The sequence below is a fragment of the Manis javanica genome, chromosome 12 (assembly GCF_040802235.1).
Source record: "Manis javanica isolate MJ-LG chromosome 12, MJ_LKY, whole genome shotgun sequence".
Taxonomy (NCBI): Eukaryota; Metazoa; Chordata; class Mammalia; order Pholidota; family Manidae; genus Manis; species Manis javanica.
The window spans coordinates 109,760,590-109,780,656 of NC_133167.1; the positions used below are offsets into that span (position 1 = coordinate 109,760,590).

General features: G+C 48.2%; 1 protein-coding gene across 4 annotated transcripts in view; it reads left to right on the plus strand.

Moving 5' to 3' along the window:
- The window catches only part of CSMD1 (CUB and Sushi multiple domains 1), a 1,487,013-nt gene that overhangs the window by 1,245,291 nt on the left and 221,655 nt on the right, over positions 1-20,067 (plus strand). For 3 of the 4 annotated variants that reach the window (XM_073219228.1, XM_073219229.1, XM_073219231.1), the window contains exons 21-23: positions 2,876-3,064; positions 9,026-9,195; positions 13,313-13,469. In XM_073219228.1, coding sequence (XP_073075329.1) covers positions 2,876-3,064; positions 9,026-9,195; positions 13,313-13,469 — 516 coding nt within the window. The remainder of the gene's footprint in view (positions 1-2,875; positions 3,065-9,025; positions 9,196-13,312; positions 13,470-20,067) is intronic. The other variant, XM_073219230.1, reaches the window with a different exon arrangement.

The window sequence follows — 20,067 nt, forward strand, 5'->3', positions numbered from 1 at the left end:
CACCTCCTCTTCTGAAACGCACACTCTCAGCAGAAGGGTTTCTGTGCGGCCCATCTCTTCTCTGCGGTAGCTCTTCCTCTGCGTTATCACGGAGGAAGTTAACATTACTCACCCAATATTGCATGAACAGTACATACGATGAAATGCTATCTTTTTTCAGCTCTGTTGGAGATCACTTTGACAAAATGAAATCCTGTCTTAAACAAAAGGATTTCTCAGGGATTATAAAATGCTCTGAACTGTTTGACGTTCCCTGTAATCATGACCATTCGCCATTCATCTTAATCTGCCTCTGTTGACTTTTTCCTGGTATTTCACCACGTTAGTGGAGCTTTCGAGATGACTTCAGACTACTTGATTTCTTGGAAATTTGCTCTAATCGTAATAATCATGAATTGGCCACTTCATGTATCAAAGCCTTAAATCTTCCTGACACTAGTAGCTGAATCACTCTCTGTATATTCTCCCCTGGTGGAGCTCAATTGGTACCAGTATGAGAATGTCACTCCCCTCTGTTCCCACTTCCTTCATGGTCCAAAATGAATTTAAAAGAACACAGCAACAAAAAAAGAAAATGGCAGCGACTCCAGCCTGCAGAGCTGTGCCGTATGTACCTCTCATGCGTCTGTGCATTTTTTTTTGTTTGTTTTGGGTTTTTTTTGGGTTTTTTGTTTTTTTTGTTTTTTGTTTTTTTTGTTTTTTCTTTTTTTTTTGGTGCCCTCTCTGAGGCTCGAACGTCTGTGCATTTTTATCCCTTTTCTCCATCTGTGTTTTAATTCTGCTGGTCCCACTAGAGCTGACAAGGCATCTTTTAATTTCCAGGAGTCAGTGTGCAACTCAAGGCTGACCTTCCCTTTTCATAAACTCCCTGAACAAGGAAGCAAGCGAATAGCAAGGGGAGGCACAAAATATGTCTTTCTGGGTCTGTGTAGCTCTTTAGGGCAGTTTTAAGATTCTTTTATTAAATGTCAAAACTAATATGGTCAGTTTTTGAACACGTGTAATGATTCACTTGGTCACAACCAGTAGCAAGTTTCCATTCTGTGAGGCGTGCGGAAGGAGTCACTTTGGCCCTCGCACAAGCTCAGTCAGTCTTTAAGAACAGGAAGAACTCACCTTTGATGGCAAAGCCAGTTGAAAGTAAACATGTTGTCAGGCTAGAGAAAGAGTTTTGTTTGGAGGGATTTTCCCGTGAAACTGCGAACAGTTGCTGGTGACGCTAATACCAGGGAGATTATTTTTTAAGTGTCCAAATAAGGAGCAACTTTATTATGCAAAGGAGGCACTTACCCTTCTGGGTACTTTTCTGATGTTTGTACTCAATCCATATGCTTTTATACCTGCCTTTTTCCCTTGTTAGTCCAGTTTGTCTCTGTCTTTTTTGAGATGACTTCATTAAAGCGACACTTCCCGATGTGTGTCCCAGGCGGGCCTCTGCAGGTGCCCCCGGGAACCACAGCGTGAGAGCCGCAGCCGCCTCTGGCCGCGCACACCTCGGGCTCTGAGCTGGCTTCCCCACGCCCGCGGGGAGTCGGCTTCGGAGTGCCCGCGGTCCAGAAGTCATGCGACATCCAGTCAGTCTCTTGAAAAGATGCACGTTTGGACGACATGGTGCCTTTATGTGTCGTTTTCTTTCGTTCCTCACCAGGCAGGACTCCGCTGAGGGCAAACATGTGCTGTCCGCAGCCTTCCCTCTCTTCCCTAAGCTGGAATTTCCCCCTACATTTCTGTAGTGCCATATACAGATATTCCAAAATTACGTGTTTACCATCACCAGTGTGCTGGGTCTGTGTGCTTCGCTGCACCCTGAGGACTCACTCACGTATCTTCTCCTGCTGGTGGCCTGCCAGTGCCTGGGAAAGAGTGCAGCATACTCATTCTATCATTGTTTTTGTTTTTTTTCCCCATTCTGTGAACATTTTCTGAGCACATATAAGATACAGGCATGATTCCAGGCCCTGGAGACAGCAGTGAATAAAGCCAAAAAATCCTTCCTTCATGGAGCCCGTATGGCAGCGGGGGAGGTAGAGAGATGGGGCCACCATCAGAAAGAACAAACTGGGTGAAGGGAATAGGAGGAAAGGTACTGGCACGCAGAGCTGTCAGGGGGGGTCTTCCTGCTAAGCTGACCCTGACTGCAGAGCTGAGAGCAGTCTGCATGGAGGGCCCGGCAGGGCAGGGACCCAAGGCGAGGGGGACCAACGCCCTCCCCTCGCAGGACTCACCACGCGGGAAGGAATGGGGCAGGCGCGCGGTGCTGTCAGAACCGATATTTTGGGTGCTTGATCCAGAGGTGGCTGGATGCCAGGCATTACTGCTTTTTCCTTTTTTTTTCCTTTTCCTGAGTAGTTTACAGAAATTTTAGGTCTATAGAATATTTTCCATTACATTACAATAAAGCGTGGTATATAGATTGAAAACAGGCAGAAAAACAGTTGCTGTTCCCCTCTGAGGTGTATTTTAGAGGTGAAGCTGGTGCTGCTCAGCCTCCCACCTGCATGGCCCTTCGATCCTGCTTGTGCCGAGCGCTCCGTGCCTCAGCCACCCAAGAGCACCTTCAGGAGGAGGGCCCTAGTGGCTTTAGCGATCAGCATGCCAGTAAGATCATGCCACGCGGTGGAAGAGACAGTTTTGAAATGGATCACTGTATTTTAAAAGTGCATCTGTTTTTAAAAATGTAAACACGTGTGCTGTCTGTTACGGGAGAGCACGTGGCACAGAGGAAAACAGTCCATGGGACAGTTACTGCAGGGCTTGGAAAACTGCATATACACAAAAGTTTATTTTTAATAACAGCACTTGATTATTCTTGCTAAATAATTTCTGAGTATCCCCTGAAGTGCGCACACACTTACTCTGTCTCTTCATGTCCCAGAGTATGACCTCGAGCCGTGCGATGACCCTGGCGTCCCCGCCTTCAGCCGGAGGATTGGTTTTCACTTTGGAGTCGGGGACTCGCTGACCTTCTCCTGCTTCCCGGGGTATCGCTTAGAAGGTGCAACCAAGCTTACGTGCCTGGGTGGGGGCCGTCGTGTGTGGAGTGCACCTCTGCCAAGGTGTGTGGGTAGGTGGTCACACGCTTTCATTTCATTCATCCAGGGGCCAGGGTGGGTACAGTCAGGGGCAGGAGCCCGGGGCACTGGCGGTGGGCCAGGCTGCCACCCAGTGCGACCACCCTGACTGCGGTCAGTGCTGGGCCAGTCCCGTTGGCAATAAAATGTGATGACGGAAGGAAAGTGAAGTGTTTATGAAGGAAAAGAAAAATATATAGATATAAAACTAAAAGTAATCTGGAAGAAAAAGAAAGATAACAGCCAGAACCCACACTGTATTGACACAGCCATTGCTGATTATATTGCTTAGAAGCCGCATCTCCCAGTAGAATGACAGTGACCATCTAAATGCGAGCTTTGTTTTTTCTCTTCAGTCTCACTCTGACTGAGTGACTGTGGCACGTGCCTGCCAAGTGCACATTGCAATGCTGAACTGGCTTGCCAGTGTGTTCCTGAAGGAGCAAAGGGGTCATTCCAAAGAGCAACAGAGACCTTTACCTCGGTTCTTTGAAATGAGGCACGTGCTGGCCTGGTGGGACCAGGTCGCCCACTTGGTGAGGTTCCGTTTGGGGTCGATCTGACCCATGCTGCTGTGAGGAGTTAGCAGAGGAGAATACATGTATCTGAGAGACGATGTGGTCGCCCAGCTGCAGTATGGGGTGGTGCCAGCACATGTGGAGGTCTAGTCATTAGTCCCAGAGGCAACGTCCAGTCCCCACCCCTCAGCCATGTCACTCACCCCTGGGACATGGTTAGGTTCTGTTCTTCACAGTTACAGAAAACCATCTAATATCCTAGCATTACGGCCTCCGTCTAGAGAGTAACTGTGGCCCACTGAGTCCATGGATTATCCCTAATACTTTCTGCACTAATCCAACTTTTTTGTAAACTAGAGGCAGGGAGGAAAGTCATGAAAACAAGATTTCGTAACGCATAAAAAGTGCTACATTGTTAACTTAGTAAAACCACATTTTTTTCCCATGGCACAGAATCTCCTGAGTTGTCAGCATTATTCAGGAATATCACCCCACTCAGCAGTTAATACCCGCTGTGTTTCATTGAACTGCGGAGTAAGATGGTCAGGACTTAGCTTCACGTGTCCTGCCAGAGTATCATCGACTGCCTGCTCCCCATCGGGCCTGCACAGGCCCCTGCACACCACGCCGCCGGGCTCTCTCCTCAGACAGCAGCTCCCACCTTCTGGGCTGTGACTGGTACTTGAGAATTGGATGCCAGCTTTGAACATGGTCTCAAGAGAGAGACACAGTGTTGCATTACCAATCCCGGGGGTCCCCAGGGGGGTCTAGCAGCCATAGCCCTTGAGTTGGAAACTACAGAATAAGTTTAAGATTTGGAATATCAATGACATCAGAGCTTTGCTCCCTGCACGTAGCATTAAGTTGTCTGTCGATGATGATACTCCATTTGGTATCGCTCTGATCTGGGTTCATTATCTTTACACTGTTATTCTTATTCCTCAGTTTTATGCTGTTGCCTAGAATACAACATGAGAAGTAACTGGGCTGACACAAATGTTAATGTCCACTGAGCCATCATTCTGGCCCAGACACTGCTCTGAACCCCTTACATGCGTTAACCTGTCCAGTCCCCGGGATGCCTCTGTGGCGTGAGCTCAGTTGTCATCGCCGTTCTAGACAGGACACCAAGGTGCAGAGAAGCTGCCGGCTTTGCCCACGGTCAAACGGCGCCTGAGAGCCGCTGCTCACCGTGGGCGGCCTGAGCAGCACGTCGGCCTGGCTGCGCCCTTTCTACATTCAGCCTCTCATGCTCTGCTTTTCTTGGCTCTCCTCGGCCCATCCAGCTGCAGGATGCCTTTAAGGGAGCACATTACCTGTGGTGCTAAACCACTGGTAGACACATCCGTCTGGGAGCTGCTCTGATTTCCGGCTTGCGTTGTGCACGTCGTGTCAGTCGCTGTTTCTGAGGAGGCGGCCTCCCACCGACTCTGAGATCAGCCTCCCTGTTCTGTGCTCACCTTGAGTCATCTCTCCCCTTTGTACCCTGCGGGTCTCCCAGGCTCCAGACAGACCCCAGCCCCTAAAAGGACCCATTAGTTAGTCCCCCGCGGTATTCAGAACCGACCGTCCTGCACTCCATCGAGGCGCCCGGGCCCTCTGTGCATCGTCAAGAGTCCACACTGTTGCCCAGCTCACGCGGTTCCTAAGCCCGCCTGTCCAGCCTGCACAGGTGCGGACACACCATGGTTCCGGCTCACCTCTGGACCTCCGTGCTGCTGCCATCTCAGCAGCGCACCCCCTTTTTGCCAGGCTGACTCGTTCCTGAGCTCAGCTCACACATCACCTGTCCATACCCCTTTCCCACTGGCTGAAGAGGGAATATCCAGGGTAATGACCTCTCTGTTCCTTTAAGCCTGCCCTCACACTTCTGTCTCTCCCGTCAGGCTGATTGTCCTTTACAGGGGGGCTACCTTGCCTCTGAACTACAGTTCTGTGCCTTTTTCAGTAGATGTTTTTCAAACAAGTAAGGTCACTTCCCTCAGAAGCTTCTCTCTTGAGCTCAGAGGTCTGACTCATGGTTTCTCTGTGCCTGTATTCCTTCCTTTAAAATCAGAGAAATAAGAATTTTCCTATCTATGGCCAAAGTTGCAAATGTATTCCAAAGATCACAGGGTGGGAAAATGTCAACTGAATTATGAGCATATGCTATTTCCTTCATAAACATCTGATCTTATATACTGTTCCTAGTGAACACCTGGGTTGACTCCCATCTTCTAGTTCACTCCAAAATTAAAGAGAAAGAATCTCTTTATTTGCATTTATTCATGCAGGCTGTATTTTCCTACGTGCTTATTCAGGGCGCTGGAAATGACCCCCTTAGGGGCCGCGTCATGTGCAGCAGGACGCACAGGCCCTCTCGTGCACCGCCGTTTGCATTTCTGTTACATGTGTTTCATTCAGTTTTGTTTTGTTTTGTTTTGTTTTTATTTGCAAGGTAAAGGAAAAGGTGCCCAAACTGGTTTAAATAAAAAGTGAAGTTTTAGTGGGGATGTGACTGAAACGTTCGTAAGTCATACAGCTTCGGGTGAGGTTTGATCAAGGACTTCACTTTGTAACCATGGACCTGACGCTTCCTCGTCTGTCTGTTTTGCCAGCCTGGGTGTCGGCTTTATCCTCAGGCTCCACACACTCTGCACAGGGCTGCCCCAGACCAGCCTCACATGACATCACACGGGGCAGGGGGCCCGACGTCATGCTGCCCGGGGGATCCACTCTCCCTGCAGGCCTTCTGTGCAGGGCCTGGACTTCCTCTGACCAGCCCAGATAGATCCACACGGCTATTCACGACCAGTCCCTGTAGCAGGGCGGTGCTGGTCAGCTTGGTGTTCTCGGGTGCCAGTCTACATAACTGTGACATGATGAGGAAAAGTGCTTATTTTTTGATATTTAAGATATTTCATGATATCTTAAAGAGAAATCAGGAGCAGTTAGAGAGCAGACAGGACGGAAGGGTGTGCACTAGAATTTCTAATCTAATTTTCATCTATGAACACACAACTTTGATTCTTAATAAAAAGATACATAAAATTTACGTCTTAGGTTCAATTTGTTTCCTTCCCATGTGACCAAATGCTAATTTGGACTTCTTTCTAGTCCTACTTTTTTGATGTATAATGACAGTAATTACATGGTTAATGTCTTAAACAGTCATGTAAAAACAAATATAATTTCCAGTTAACTGGTGAAGTACTCTGAATAAAAGTCCTTAAAAGTGTACTGCCTTTGAAACAAAGTCTCATTACCCTAGTTTCATTGTGGTTAATTACAGATCACATTGTGAATGGTTAACGATAACGTATTCATCCATAATTAGGATTAAAAAGGAGTACAGTCCCATTCCTATCAAATCAATAAGTAATCTGTACCAATTATATGACCTTCAGAAAAGCACTCCCTTTTTCAACTATTCTTTGCTTTAGGTTCCTCGTCTGTGAAATGGGGTTTATTAACCTACCAGATGAGGCTACCTGAGGGTGAATGAGTCCATGTGTAAAAGGAACTTAGCAGCCTAAATTTGATTTTTGAGTGATAGCCTTTATGGAGCACTGTCAAATTCAATTTCACATAAAAATTCATAGCATTGTGACTAGTTTCCATATTCTGGTTTTTTAATTCTCTTTGAGTCTGAAATCTTTAACAAGTTTGAATCCCCCACTATTCCACCCACAGCGCAGCCAAAGGGGAAAACACTGCTTTGCTGTTTTGATGTTCTTTACATTTATTTTGGCTTTTATGTTAAAAAATCACCTGTTTCTTCAGGAAAGAAAAAAGTGAAGGAGTATGAATGAGGCCCGTGAATTAGTACCACCTCCCAGCGGGATTGCTTGTGTGAAATGCTTGATGAATTCTCGATAGAAAGCCCTTTTTCCTCAACCTTAGATTGCCTGAGACCGTCAGCCCCCTCCGCACCCCACCCACAGTATTCAGAGGCCGAGAGGCCCAGATGCCCAGAGGCCTGCCGAGCAGGAAGCCCAGACACTGAGCACGAAAGATAGCACGTGCTTTCCTCCCCATCAAAGTGTTTTTCTTTTTAAAAAATAATTTTGTAAAAGCTACTATTTTTTAAATGTACGATTATATGTAAAATGTAATGATATATGTATCTCGAGTTTTTAAGAAGCATTTATTATAAAACCCCACTGCCGCTTTCTTGAGTCACCAGTCCCCTGCTCCTGCCAAAGCCTGCTTTACATCTGTATTTAAACACAGGTAAGGGAGAGGCAGACCCGAGTGTCCCTGTGTTTTCCTCTCCAGCTTTACCACCAGCCCCCCTCTGGGGGCGTCATGGGATCCAAGTGTACAGATGAGGACGAGCTGATCTTCAGTCTCTTGCAGCTTCCGCCCGGGGAGCAGCTTGGGCATCATGGCTGGGGTGTAGCTGGTGTCGCTGACTGTCAGAGGGAGATGCAGGGGCCGGAGAACCTAGCCGGTCATGCGCATGGGCCTGGCAAGATCACGTAGTACCACAGGCAGCCCGCTCTGGACTTAAACACAGCTCCTTCCCTCTCTCCCAGCTGCACCTCACTGGGTGTCAGTTTGCAACTTCATCATTCTTCAGCCTCATGTTTATTTTGTTGAATGTTTAAAGTCACTGTGCTTGGCAATTTACTCGCTGCAGAGCCCCATGGAGCTGCCCTGTCACGCACACACACATGCACACGTGTGGCGGCTTTATTACCGTCTGAGCATTTTGAATTTATAGGGTTTAGAGTGAAGGGGTTCTTCACGTGACCCCCATTTCATAGGTGAGAGACCGGGGCTGAGAGCTTGAGGATTTCCTCAGTTGACAGAAAGTGGAGCGCTATCTGTATTTTCATGTTTTACCTGGATTGAGATTGTTTCATGCAGATCTGGATCTAAAGTGAATTGCCCTCTCCGTTTGTCAGGGCGAGAGGGGAGAAATGTCACACTGAGTACCGCTGGGCCCCTCTGTCCCAGGACAGTGCAGGCGAACTCAGCCCGTGACAGGCAGTGGGGGACTCGGTGGTTTGGTGCGCCATTAGGTTCCACTGCAAAGGCCACCCAGATGTAGGGAGCTTGCACCCGTACTACAGTCGATGGGCGCATCGGACTTGGAGAGGGTGTTTCATGGGGCAGAAATGAGGCCTGGGAAGGCAGGTGACCCCCCTGGGGACACAGCCATTGCTCGGGATGCCCCACTTTACCCTAGAGCTCTTTGTGGGGCAGTCTCCATGGAGCAAAGACATTCCATCAAAAGAAACAAGAAGTCTTGAACATGGGGTGAATGGGAAGATATTTTCTGTCCAGCTGATAAAACAGTACAGTAGGTCACTAATCTATAAAAACAATGTATTAATTACAGCCATATATTTAGAGAAGAGAGGGCTGCCATGATCTTTGAGTTTTTGTCTTTTAAAATCAGTAATTCCACTTATGAATTCTCTTTCTTTTTTAATGTCCTATCTATTTTAGCTGAATGTGGAGCCAGTGTCAAAGGAAATGAAGGAACACTGCTGTCTCCAAATTTCCCTTCAAATTATGATAATAATCACGAGTGTATCTACAAGATAGAAACAGAGGCTGGCAAGGGGATCCATCTCCGAGCACGCAGCTTCCAGCTCTTGGAGGGGGACATCCTGAAGGTAAGAAAAATCTCCTCTGATATGACCCCGTCTGTTCTTCTCACAGAATGAATTAAGTATCCATCTGTGTACATAGAAAAGTATAAACATACACATATGTTAATACATGTTTAGAATACACAGTGTTTCCAGTTTATGTCCACTTGGTTAAGATGGGAGGCACTATCACTTAGCATGGAATTTGAAATATTTTATTCTGTATTCCTGGATCTAACCTTTTTTCATTGTGTATCTCGGGAAAACTTTATAACATTTTTAAGCCTTAACTTTTTTACATGTAAAACACTCAATGATACACCTTTGGGCTGTTTCAAAGATTAAATAATGTATTATAGGTGGATGTTTCTGGCACTGTGCCTCACAGATAATTGTAATTATTGAAATAGGCAGGGCTGTCCCCAAAACAACCCACTCTATAGTTAATCTCAGTTTTTAACTGTAGCTACCACACTTGGAGCTAGAAGGGTTCTGAGGTGACAGCAGGAAAGAGCCCAGCCATGGTCACCAGACCGTAGAGCAGGGCCCACATGGGGGAGCTGCAGCAGGATGGGGCCGAGTCCCACTGGATGGGCCTAAGCTGCGTCCACAGAGCTCAGGGCCATGCCGGGCGGGGGGGTAGGGGGGTGGCAGGGCTTCTGTGCGTGAGGTGGTGCCAAGTCCCAGGGCCTCAGGCAAGGCGCTCGGCCTTAGGAGCCGGCATGCCACCTGCACCCTGGGTGGACTCCAGGAAAAGGAGGCAGGGGAAATGGGATTCAGGGCACCAGGCCTTGCCCTGTTCTATGAAACCCCATTTCCAGTGGGAAATGCCCATGATTCCGAAGGCTTCCATGTAATTCACACCTCTCCTGGAACTCTTTTGAAAATCTGGGGCCTTCCAGGCTCTGGGGGCAGGGGCGGGAAGGAGAGGCTTTGACCATCAAAGACGTGTGTGGGACGCTGCGCAGCCCACCGACCGACCCTTCCGGGGAGGAGGAGGAGGTGATCTGTCCAGGTCTGGGCTCATTTCTGGCATGGAGGTCGCATGTCCCTTCCCCTTCCCTTTCTAAAGTGGGGTTTTTTACAGTTATGTTCGCATCTGCATGGACACACGGTGATAAGTCTTGGACACAGTGGGTTCCTCTGGCTTTCAGCTTTGAGCACTGGGTGCCTGTGCAGAGTCAGCTGACGGGGGGATGCAGGCAGCCTCCCACGCACCGTCCACGTGCACCAGGTTTGCAGTGCGGCTCCTGGGGATCCACTTGACTCTCCCAGACGCTGGTGTGCCGATCAGGAAACGCCAGTGGACGGCAGTGCCCTGCGTCCTCCTAGTCTACGTCTGAGGTTTCAGTGTCATCGCCGAGAAGAGCAGGGTTATTCTAGCTGCTCCCGTACCTGTCTTTTGGAAACTCATGCTGGTGGCATGAAGCACTCTAATTAAGAAGTGATTTTCTGAACAGGAAATGAGTGCGCTCTCACTGATCTAAAAAAAAAGTAAAGTTGCATTATAAGTAACCATTTTCTGACTTCTTTGATAACCTCAAATTTAGAAGTCAATAAGCCTTTAAGGCAGACTTCTAAGTAACAATTAACTCTACTTTGTGCAGGTGAGTGATTAGAGATGGTGCATAAAATAGACCCTGATAAATATTATGGGAATGGAAGGAAGCAAATCATGCTCATTTGTGATTGCATGCAGTTTGAACTTGTTCATTACCACAAAAAGCAAAAAATCTTGCTTACCACATTTAATTTAATTGCAGAGAAACTGTCAGTCATCTGAGATGCCTAAATGTTTTGCTGGCATATGTTTTATTGAGTATGCTAATAAGTATCTCAGTGTTAAAAAGATCTCAGGTGGACGTATCTTAATCTTTGAGCACAAATGATATTCACATCACTCCTTCATACAGAATATGATCCAATAACAGAGACCGGAGCTTTATATATACATGTTCCCACAGACATCAGCATGGTATTTTCTTGCTTCGTATGGAAGAATCACATAAGGAAATGAATAGGTAATAGGAAGTGAAGTTAATCTGGAGACGGAACCCCGAGCACAGGGTTCCCCTGAGCGCTGAGCACTGCTTCTCCAGGACTGCGCATGATGCTTTCCAGTCTGTGGTCATCTGCTGGCTGGGAGCTGGCACTGTGAGCCAGTGGTACTGATTAAATGCCTCAGCCGAGGAGGGTTTGCAGGGCAGATGGCTCAAGCCTCGTGTCGGCATGTGACTCAGGGAGTCTTCTTCCAGCACTGAAGGAGCACTTTGGGTCCAGCTGCTTATAGAGGAGGAATCACACCTCAGAGATGTTGTGCTCAACTGAAATAGCTCATTATTAATTTAATAGGAATTAAAATCAATTCTTCAGACTCCCAGTATTTCGAGCTTGTCAGCTGGGATACATGTAAAGCTTGAGTCCAGATTTTCACCTTTAGGAAGCTCTCACGCCGACACGTGGCATTGCCCATCTCTTTCTGGGGTCTCCGTGTCAGCACAGTGCTGACTGCCAGCAACATGGCAGGTTAAGACAGTGACTGTGCTGGCTGAGCTGACTCCGTGCTGCAATGGCTCATCATGAGGGGCTGTGGCCGTGAGGGCGCTGGTGCCAGCTGCTGCCCATCTGACGTGTGACATCTCTGTGACGCTCCCGCCTAGACGGGGCCTAGGCAGGCAACTGCAGACGGTGCTCCAAACCGTGAAGAGTGAGCTGAATGGTGTGTCCGCTTGCTCTCACGTCCCATCATCCCCACAGATTTCTGTGCACTACAGAGAAGTGCATGGTGGATGGAGTGACCCAAGACCTTTTGGGGAAGGCCTGGACATTTTTGTTTTGAGCCAGATTCCTCTGGACTTAACACTCTTCATCCTCTGGGTGTCAGAACCTCACTATATGTAAGGAATCCCTATAGTCAGGCAGACAATGATTTTTCCCATTGCTGGCTTCTGGCAAGGATGTGTAGGGCCTTTGATTCTACTAGTCTGGCTTCTTCAATTGAAATAAAACAATGACCCATAAAACGAGCTGTTTTACATGTATATCCCGGTGTAGTTGTCTAGCAAGGTATGAGGTTTATATATTCAGTATAAGAGAGTTGAGAGAAGAAAAGTAAGACGACCTGTGAGAAGGAACAGGAGTGGTGGAAACACCCAGATGCCAGCAGAGGCTGAGGACCTCAGTGACCTTTATTAAGATACTTGTTTTATGGAGAAAAACTGGGTGTTCTCTGTACTGTATATAGAACAATACATTTGTATTCCTTCTTCCAAATAAAGCCTTATCCATGCCAGGTTCCATGCCGTGAAGTGGCGCAGTGGCTCAGAGGGGTGCACCGGTCAAGCCCTCCCGCTGTGCATTCCACTCTCGGCAGTTTGTGTGGCCGGGGAGGGCAGGGCTGACTCGTGCTGGGATGGGAAAACTGTTTATTCTGGCATCTGTAGGGCACCCCGCAGTGCTCTGACACACAGTCCCCACTCCGAAAATGTGACTGGCACCCATCCATGCCCAGGGTGAAACCCCTGCCCGGCCCTCGCCCCTGATGGTCTGCTGCAAGCCACGCCCCTTGTGCTCACCTTCCAAGCTCACGCTTTACACCCACCTTGGAAGACCGTGGCAGATACAAAGATACTACATCTCTGCTATTGTTACATGGTGGGGGTCTTCATTCCAAGAAAGGCAAGACTACTCACCTCGGGCTCAAAGGCTAAACCGAGAGCAGTTCCTGCCCCTTGTTCTGTCCCGTAATACATTCAGAGAGGAGAGAATGGAGGTGTCCTGTTCCTCAAACGGTAGTTAAGGCAAGACTGAAATACGATACATCTCACAGTGTTTATAGGCAGGTTCTGCCTGGAAATGTAAATAAATTCTTAATTTTAAAAAAACGTTGAAAGGACTCTCAAAGGAATGAATGTAAATTGATTTGAGCACAAGTGCAATCTTTGTCTTAATGTTAATGGGAAAGCTAAAACTTTACCATTAAACATTGCATAGCAGAGTCATCCATTCGAATTTCTAAAAACTGTATAACTTTTTAAAGTACTGTATAAAATCACATCTTCAAAGATTTGGATTCCTTGTTAACAATTGCTAATATAAAAACATGTATTGATGGGGGCCTCATCCTGTGGACTCTCCCTAGGTATACGATGGGAAGGATAGCTCGTCACGCCCACTGGGGGCCTTCACTGAGAACGAGATGCTGGGGCTGCTTCTCAACAGCACGTCTAACCACCTGTGGCTGGAATTTAACACCAATGGGTCTGACACTGACCAGGGCTTTCAGCTCACCTATACTAGTAAGTAGCACATGACAGTCATATCACTGTATTTTTTGTTTTCTCATGATATGCCTGTTACTTATCTGATAGGATAAATTGTAAGTTTGCGGGGCCTCTCTACTGTATTTGGGGTTGCTATTTAATTTTGTACTGCATGGCTGGCCAGGCAGTGAATTTGGACATGTTACTAGAAGCAACATTTTGAAGTGTATCTGTTTAGAAGTATCAATATTTTAATTATAAAATGGCTGAACCTGAAAAGAAAATATCATGACATTTAAGAGCATGTGGGCTTAAAAATATTTACTGTGATAGAGTGCACACTCACAAAAATTCATAGACTTACGTACATATGAAAGATGTAGAATGAATGTTCGATGTGTTTCATAAGTCTCTGAATGCTTACCACATGTTGATACTTTCCTATTATAATCATACACATTTATATACTAGATTCTATGTATTGTAGAATATGCATTACATGTATGTAAAATAATCATTCCTGCCTGCAGATTCACAATGTGTATGTGTCTGCACAGCGACCCTGTGTAGTAGGCCTGCTCTTGCTGACACTGATCCCCGATGGGAAAACTGCACACAGATGATCCGAGTATTTGTCTCTGTCACCAGGGGTCTGGCCTGGTGGAGCCGGGGCCGGTCATTGCTCAGCCCTAAGCAGCGTTTCATAGTGCCCCCTCATTGATCTGAGTCAATACAGAAAATACCTTTAAATATGAATATGGAGACAGAGGAGGATAAAAAGGTAAAGGGGGAGAAGAAACAGCGCTTTCAAAAAGAGAATTTTGCAACATGGTAACTTCCATTTTCAGCATTTTTAGTTCCAAAAAAAAAAACACAAGTAAAAAAATGTAGCTATTTTGTGCAGATAACTAATTAAAATTCAGCAGTCATCCAACTAAACTGCTTAAAATATACAAGACAGCCAATCCTTTACCAATCTGGGGCTCGGTCTTTGTGACAGCACCTGTGATGAATGGGAGGTGAAAAGTTCTGGATCTTTGAGTACGGACATTTGCTAGTGACCATCAAGACTGACTGATTCATTTCACAGTAAGGAAGGGAAGACCTACAAAGATGCTAATTATCCCAGAAAACAGAGCCAATCCAGGTACTGAAAAGGAAGGTTAGTTACCTCAGATCCCCCTTGGTGGGCAGAATTACAGTTGAAGAATGATAAGACTGGACAAAAATAGAATTAGCTACTGACATCATAAGAAAACCAATTTTTCACTCTCATGAAAATAGCCATATTGGAGACTCAGTAAACAGAAGGCATATTAGTCATACTGCATGTAAAATACATGCGCAGCGATTGGCATTATAGAATCAGTGAGTTTATCGTAATGGGGAAGTTCTGTGAACAGCCGTTGTTCCTATACTTCTTCATGCCTCACTGGCCTGGGAACCTCACCTCTGCTGGGCGTGGCTGGGACCCGAAGCCTGGCGGTCCCCTCGGTGAGACCCCACGCTGCATCCTAGAAGACATGCCATGCTGTGCGCGTTCATGTCTCATGACTTTCTTGACCCTAGTCGCTCTCTCCTGCTCTGCCCGCCGCCAGAGGGCCTCTCGATGTGCAAGCACTTGTTCTGTTGGCCCTTGGCCGTGACAGGACAGAGACAAACGCCTTCTGGAGTTTGGGTTCCTGGATTCATCCTGAAGGAGGTTGTGAATTTGTTTCCAGCGTCTGACTTCGCCTGATTTTCCCAGTGGCAGTTGAGGAGTCCGTATGCTCTGAGCACAGGAGCCTGGGTGAAACCAGAGGCTGTGTGGTGTGCGCTGTGCCCACCTTCCCTCATCAGCGGCGCTTGGCCAGGCACCATGTGCTGCTGTACCGCCGTGTGTCTCCAGTGTCCACACGAACTTTAGGACCTGTCACTGTGCCTCCCATTTCTTCGAGTAACTTTGGGAAAGCTTGAACCTGTGAACCTATTTGCAGGCACATTCCAATCATACAGACATTTTTTTTTAACCTTCTAAAAACAGTAGAACCTTCTAAAAACAATAGAAAGAAATCTTGGCAGTGTTTGTATTTAGCACTCAGTTTAGTCGATTTTGCTGGACAAATGATCTCTTCTGCTTCTATGAAACTGCAGACACTCGCTGGGTGCAAGTCTTGCTTATGAGAGTGCCTGAGAGCTGTGACACACTGAGGTGGGGGATGGCATTTGTGATACACAGCTGGTGGTTCTAACGGCCATGTGATCAAAATATTATTAACTTCGCATTAAACTCTTGGGTTTAAACACTTAAGTAATTAAATTTAAGAAATCCCAAGCTTCCACAGTGTGATCAAATACCTGAATCAAATATTCATTCCTAAAAGATGGCTTAGAAATAATGAATGGTTATAAAACGTCCTGAGCAAATTAATAAAGCCTAAGACTAAAGACACTTTTAACTTTTATGTCCCCAAACCTCTTACATTTTGTTTCTACAACTTTTGTTCTCAACAATAAAAGGTGAGGTTCTCAAGAGGAGGGATCTTAAGTTGGTCAGCTTTCTACTCCCTCCCAAGCCACTTAGGAAAGGACAGTTCACAGAGCCGCCCTGGAGTCTGCACAGGGGAGGACAGGCGGGGTGCAGGTGTGGGGAGGGTGCCCTCTGAGCCCATGAGGCGAGGAGTCGGAACGTGAACAGAGGCGGGGGTGCAGGAGGAGGGGGAGCAGCCAGGCTAAGTCAGCGGTGGGAATCCGGTTCCGGAAGCCTTCCCAAGCTAGGAGAGGGGTCCGTCACCATCGAGGTGGAGCCATCCGTGGTTTTGAGGAGTGAAAGGAAATAGGAGTCTGGGAGCTGAGGAATGGCATCCTGGCAGTCGCATAAACACCAGTTCTTAGAGAATTCCAGTGCCTGCAGAAAGCCTTCCCGTGCCACCAGGGGGTAATGAGCATAGGGGAGGAGGGCTTCCTGGTGACTCCCAGCCTCCTTGAATGGGGCACTGCAGAGACAAGTAGGCCCTGCCACTCACGTTGAGCATGACATCCCCTTTTCGAGACCCAGCAAGGAGGAATGCCTGCGTGGGCTGCCATGGGAGAACAGACAGACCTTAAAGGGAGCTTTTGGGGGCCGCCCAGGATGCATCTGGCAAAGCAGCCAAGCAAACGGATGCTTTAGTCCGTCCAGTCCCACAGGGAAAGCGGTGCTGCGTGGAGGCGAACCCCCCTTGAGTACGCGGCCCTGGTCACCCAGCTCCCTTGCTCTGACTCCGGGCCTCCCGGCCGTGTGCTCATTTCAACGGAGGCGGTAGCGTGGCTCCCCCCAGAAGGGCAGTGGCTTATGTGTGCCGCATGGGGCCTGACACCATTCATTACTCAAATTAGGAAGTTGGCATCCTGGCATTACAGTTAATAAGTTCTGGCCCAACAGTTAAATCACACTTCTCTGTTCTTAAGTTCCGGCTTATAGTTAAGTTCCACTGAGATGAACCTTGACTGGGGGACACTGACAGAACCCACATTTGTTTGGAGGTAGAGAGACAGGGATGCTCAGGGGCCTGCCCTTCCCCTGCCCCTGACCAAACCTCTCAAGGCTGCCTGCACTCCGCTCCCCCTGTCCTTCCCACGCAGCCCTTGCCCCCACCCGGAGGGAAGCCGCCAGGCCCCTCTGTGCTGTGTCCGAAGCGGAAAGTGCTCCTCTGCAGCTGGCCGCTCGCAGCCACCTTGATGGAGACCCTTCCTCGCGGTTTGGTGGAGTCACAGAAGTGACTGATGCTGGGGGCGCTGCAGCACGTCCCCTGGAGGAGAACGTCCAAGCCCGGAGCCGTGGCCGGGGCAGCTGGCAGCTGTGTGAGCAAGCTGAGAGGATTAGAAAGACGCCGACCCTAAATGCACTGTTGTAACTGAGGGGGCGCGCTGGGCGTGAACTTATTCTCTAGGCCAGGGAGGAAACCCCAGGGTTGTCTCCTTGAGCTCCCAGGTGAGGAAGAGACACTGCAAGCTCAGAGAGCGCACACAGTCCGTGAGCATCCGTTCCCGTAAACAAGTCGGGAGGAGGAGAAGAGGGCCGGGTGGAAGCTGCCGGAGGGGTCCTTGGGATCACCGACTGGTAATGAGAACTAATGCTCTGCAGGACTGGATGAAGTCCTGATGAGGAGGGTGTACTTGCCCTGGGCGTCCCCACCCCCCGTCCCAGTCATCGGGAGTCACTCTGCCTGTCCCTTGGCTGTCCTCCCCCAGCTTTATTGCGATAGAATCGGTATGCAGTGTTTTTAAGCTTCAGGTGTACACGGTGATGGCCTAACACTTGTATATGTTGCAGAATTGTTAAAGCACGGTTTTTATACAGCCATCACCTCGTGTAACGTGTGTGTGGTCAGGTCTGCCTGCTTCTAAGCAAGAACTGTGGGTGCCTTCACCTCTCTGATGGTGAATGGGATGTAAATTCACATGACATGTTCATTTCATACCTGATCCCTCCCCACCTTTTTTCTGACAACTACAGTTTGGAAATGCTATACAAGCTGAGTGGAAGTTCGCAAGGTCAAGTTCTAGGCTCTAATTCTGTATGTAATAATTACATCCACAGAGTCCCCAAACATGTCTGCAAGCATTACTGTTTTAAAGTAAAGTCAGCCCTGTGATTCCAAGAGTATTTGCCACGTTCTCCCTCTTTAAAGTGTGCGATATTCTAGAAGAGCGTGTCGAGGGAACGTTTCATTCCATAGGAGGTTTTAAAAGTTATTTACAGTTAAGCTGTAAAGTTTAGGGAGATATGGAATGAAGTCAAGAAAATAGCCAGCTTGCAACATGCATCCACACTGACCCTGGCAGACTTTATTTCAATGAGGATTAAAATGGTGGCAAATGTTACAGGCCACTTTGGTGTCTCCTCATGTGATAGAGTATCGGGGGCATTTTGTAAATAAGCGTTTACAGAGCAAGACTTTGTTCTCAAATAGGCATTATTTCAGCAGATAAAACTGCTGGAAAAGTAATTCTTACTTGCTCTCTAATTTTTTGCTAACAAATAATTACTTGCTTTTCCCATAGTTAGCTCCTAGGTAATTTTAATAAAGGTGTTTAATAGGCAGTTATTTGGGCATTAGTTCTCTGTTGTCCTGTGACAGCACTGCAGACTGGCACCCAGCACAGCACACATTGGTTGCTCAGTGTCTGTGGGGCAGGAGTCAGGCGGTGGCTCGGGGGGCCTTTTTGGGGGCCCAGGAGGCAACTGTCAAGGCTGGCCAGGTCCTCAGCCTCGCTGAACCGCCTGTGCTCTCCCAGGCTCGCATGCCGGGCTCCATTCCTCGTGGTGGGGTCCCAGGCCACAGCTCCCGTGATCTCCGGGCAGTCGCAGCCCAGCTGCTGCTCCCAGGCCTCATGAACGGCCTGTCCTTCCAGGGCTTTCATCCAGTAAAGTCAGGCTCGCTCATCTCCATTCCAATGGACTCACAGTCAGCTGACCGCGGGCCCCCAGGACAGCCACCACAGGCCCTCGCCTTTGCCTTATCCCAGGGCCTGGAAGCGGGTCACAGACCCTGCGCACAGCCATGGCCGGGAGGGACTCTGGACCTCCCAGATAATGGTGGGGTCACTGGGGTCATTTGGAGTCTGTCTCTCATTTTCCTGTTTAAGAATGTTGTTTTAATTCTCTTTCAGATAATTCCATTTTTAAAAATGTGTGTACACGCACTTACTGATAAAGATTTATGAAATGAGGACGTATACAATTTGATTGCTGACACATACTTTTAAATCTCCACGATATGTTTTGGTTCATCGTTAAATGACTCCGTTCTTGCAAATCAGACAGGATGCAGAGCCCCTTTCTGTGGTTTGTTCCTGAGGTGCCCTCATCTGTCGGGGCACTGGTCTGTCCCTCAGGGTTGTCGTCCCCACCCTGACAGAGGCCCCACGTGCAGACTCTGAGGCGTCCTGAAGGTGGGAGCTGAGTGAGCCTCGGAGCCGTCCCCACAGGCCTTGCCTCCCACCATCTGATGGCGCCAGGGCTTCCTGCACAAGTCTTATTTGCATGTAAAGCAAGTGGGTGAAGGGATTTGTCATTGGTGTTGAATCTTAGAAGCAGCGATTTAAGAGCAGATTCCTGCTTTTGACAGGTTCCTGAGTTGCCCTCACTCCCGTGTGACCCTTACCCACAGCCTGCAGAGAGAACCGTGCCTGACCAGCCTCCACCCTCTCCTGCCCCTGCTCCCCTGAGTGCACCCAGATCTCCAAGTGCTATGCATGACGGTCCCCTGCCTCGGTTCCCACGTGCATCAGAAGTCTCCCACTGCTTACGTGGTGGAGTCCTTCCCAGCCTCGCCCCCCTTGGCGGGCTGTGGTCCCTCTGGCCCAACGTGTCCTCGTCCTGCAGGGCTGGAGACCACTTGCTCTGCACATGGATGACAACACCTGCTTGAATGGCCTGTCTGTCATCATTCACCTTGCGAGCCTGAAGCTCTCTCATAGAGTCAACTTCTGCTATCAAGGACCACCTGCTGGGTTAAACCCCCTGTACTGATAATTTCCTGGGCAAGAAGACCCATATTCATTGTCCTCTGGAGCACGGTGACATTTCCTGTCTCCCTGACTCCATAATCTCCTACCTGCATGCCCCAGAAAGGTGCCCCATTTCAGTGATTTTTTTTCCACCCCAGGT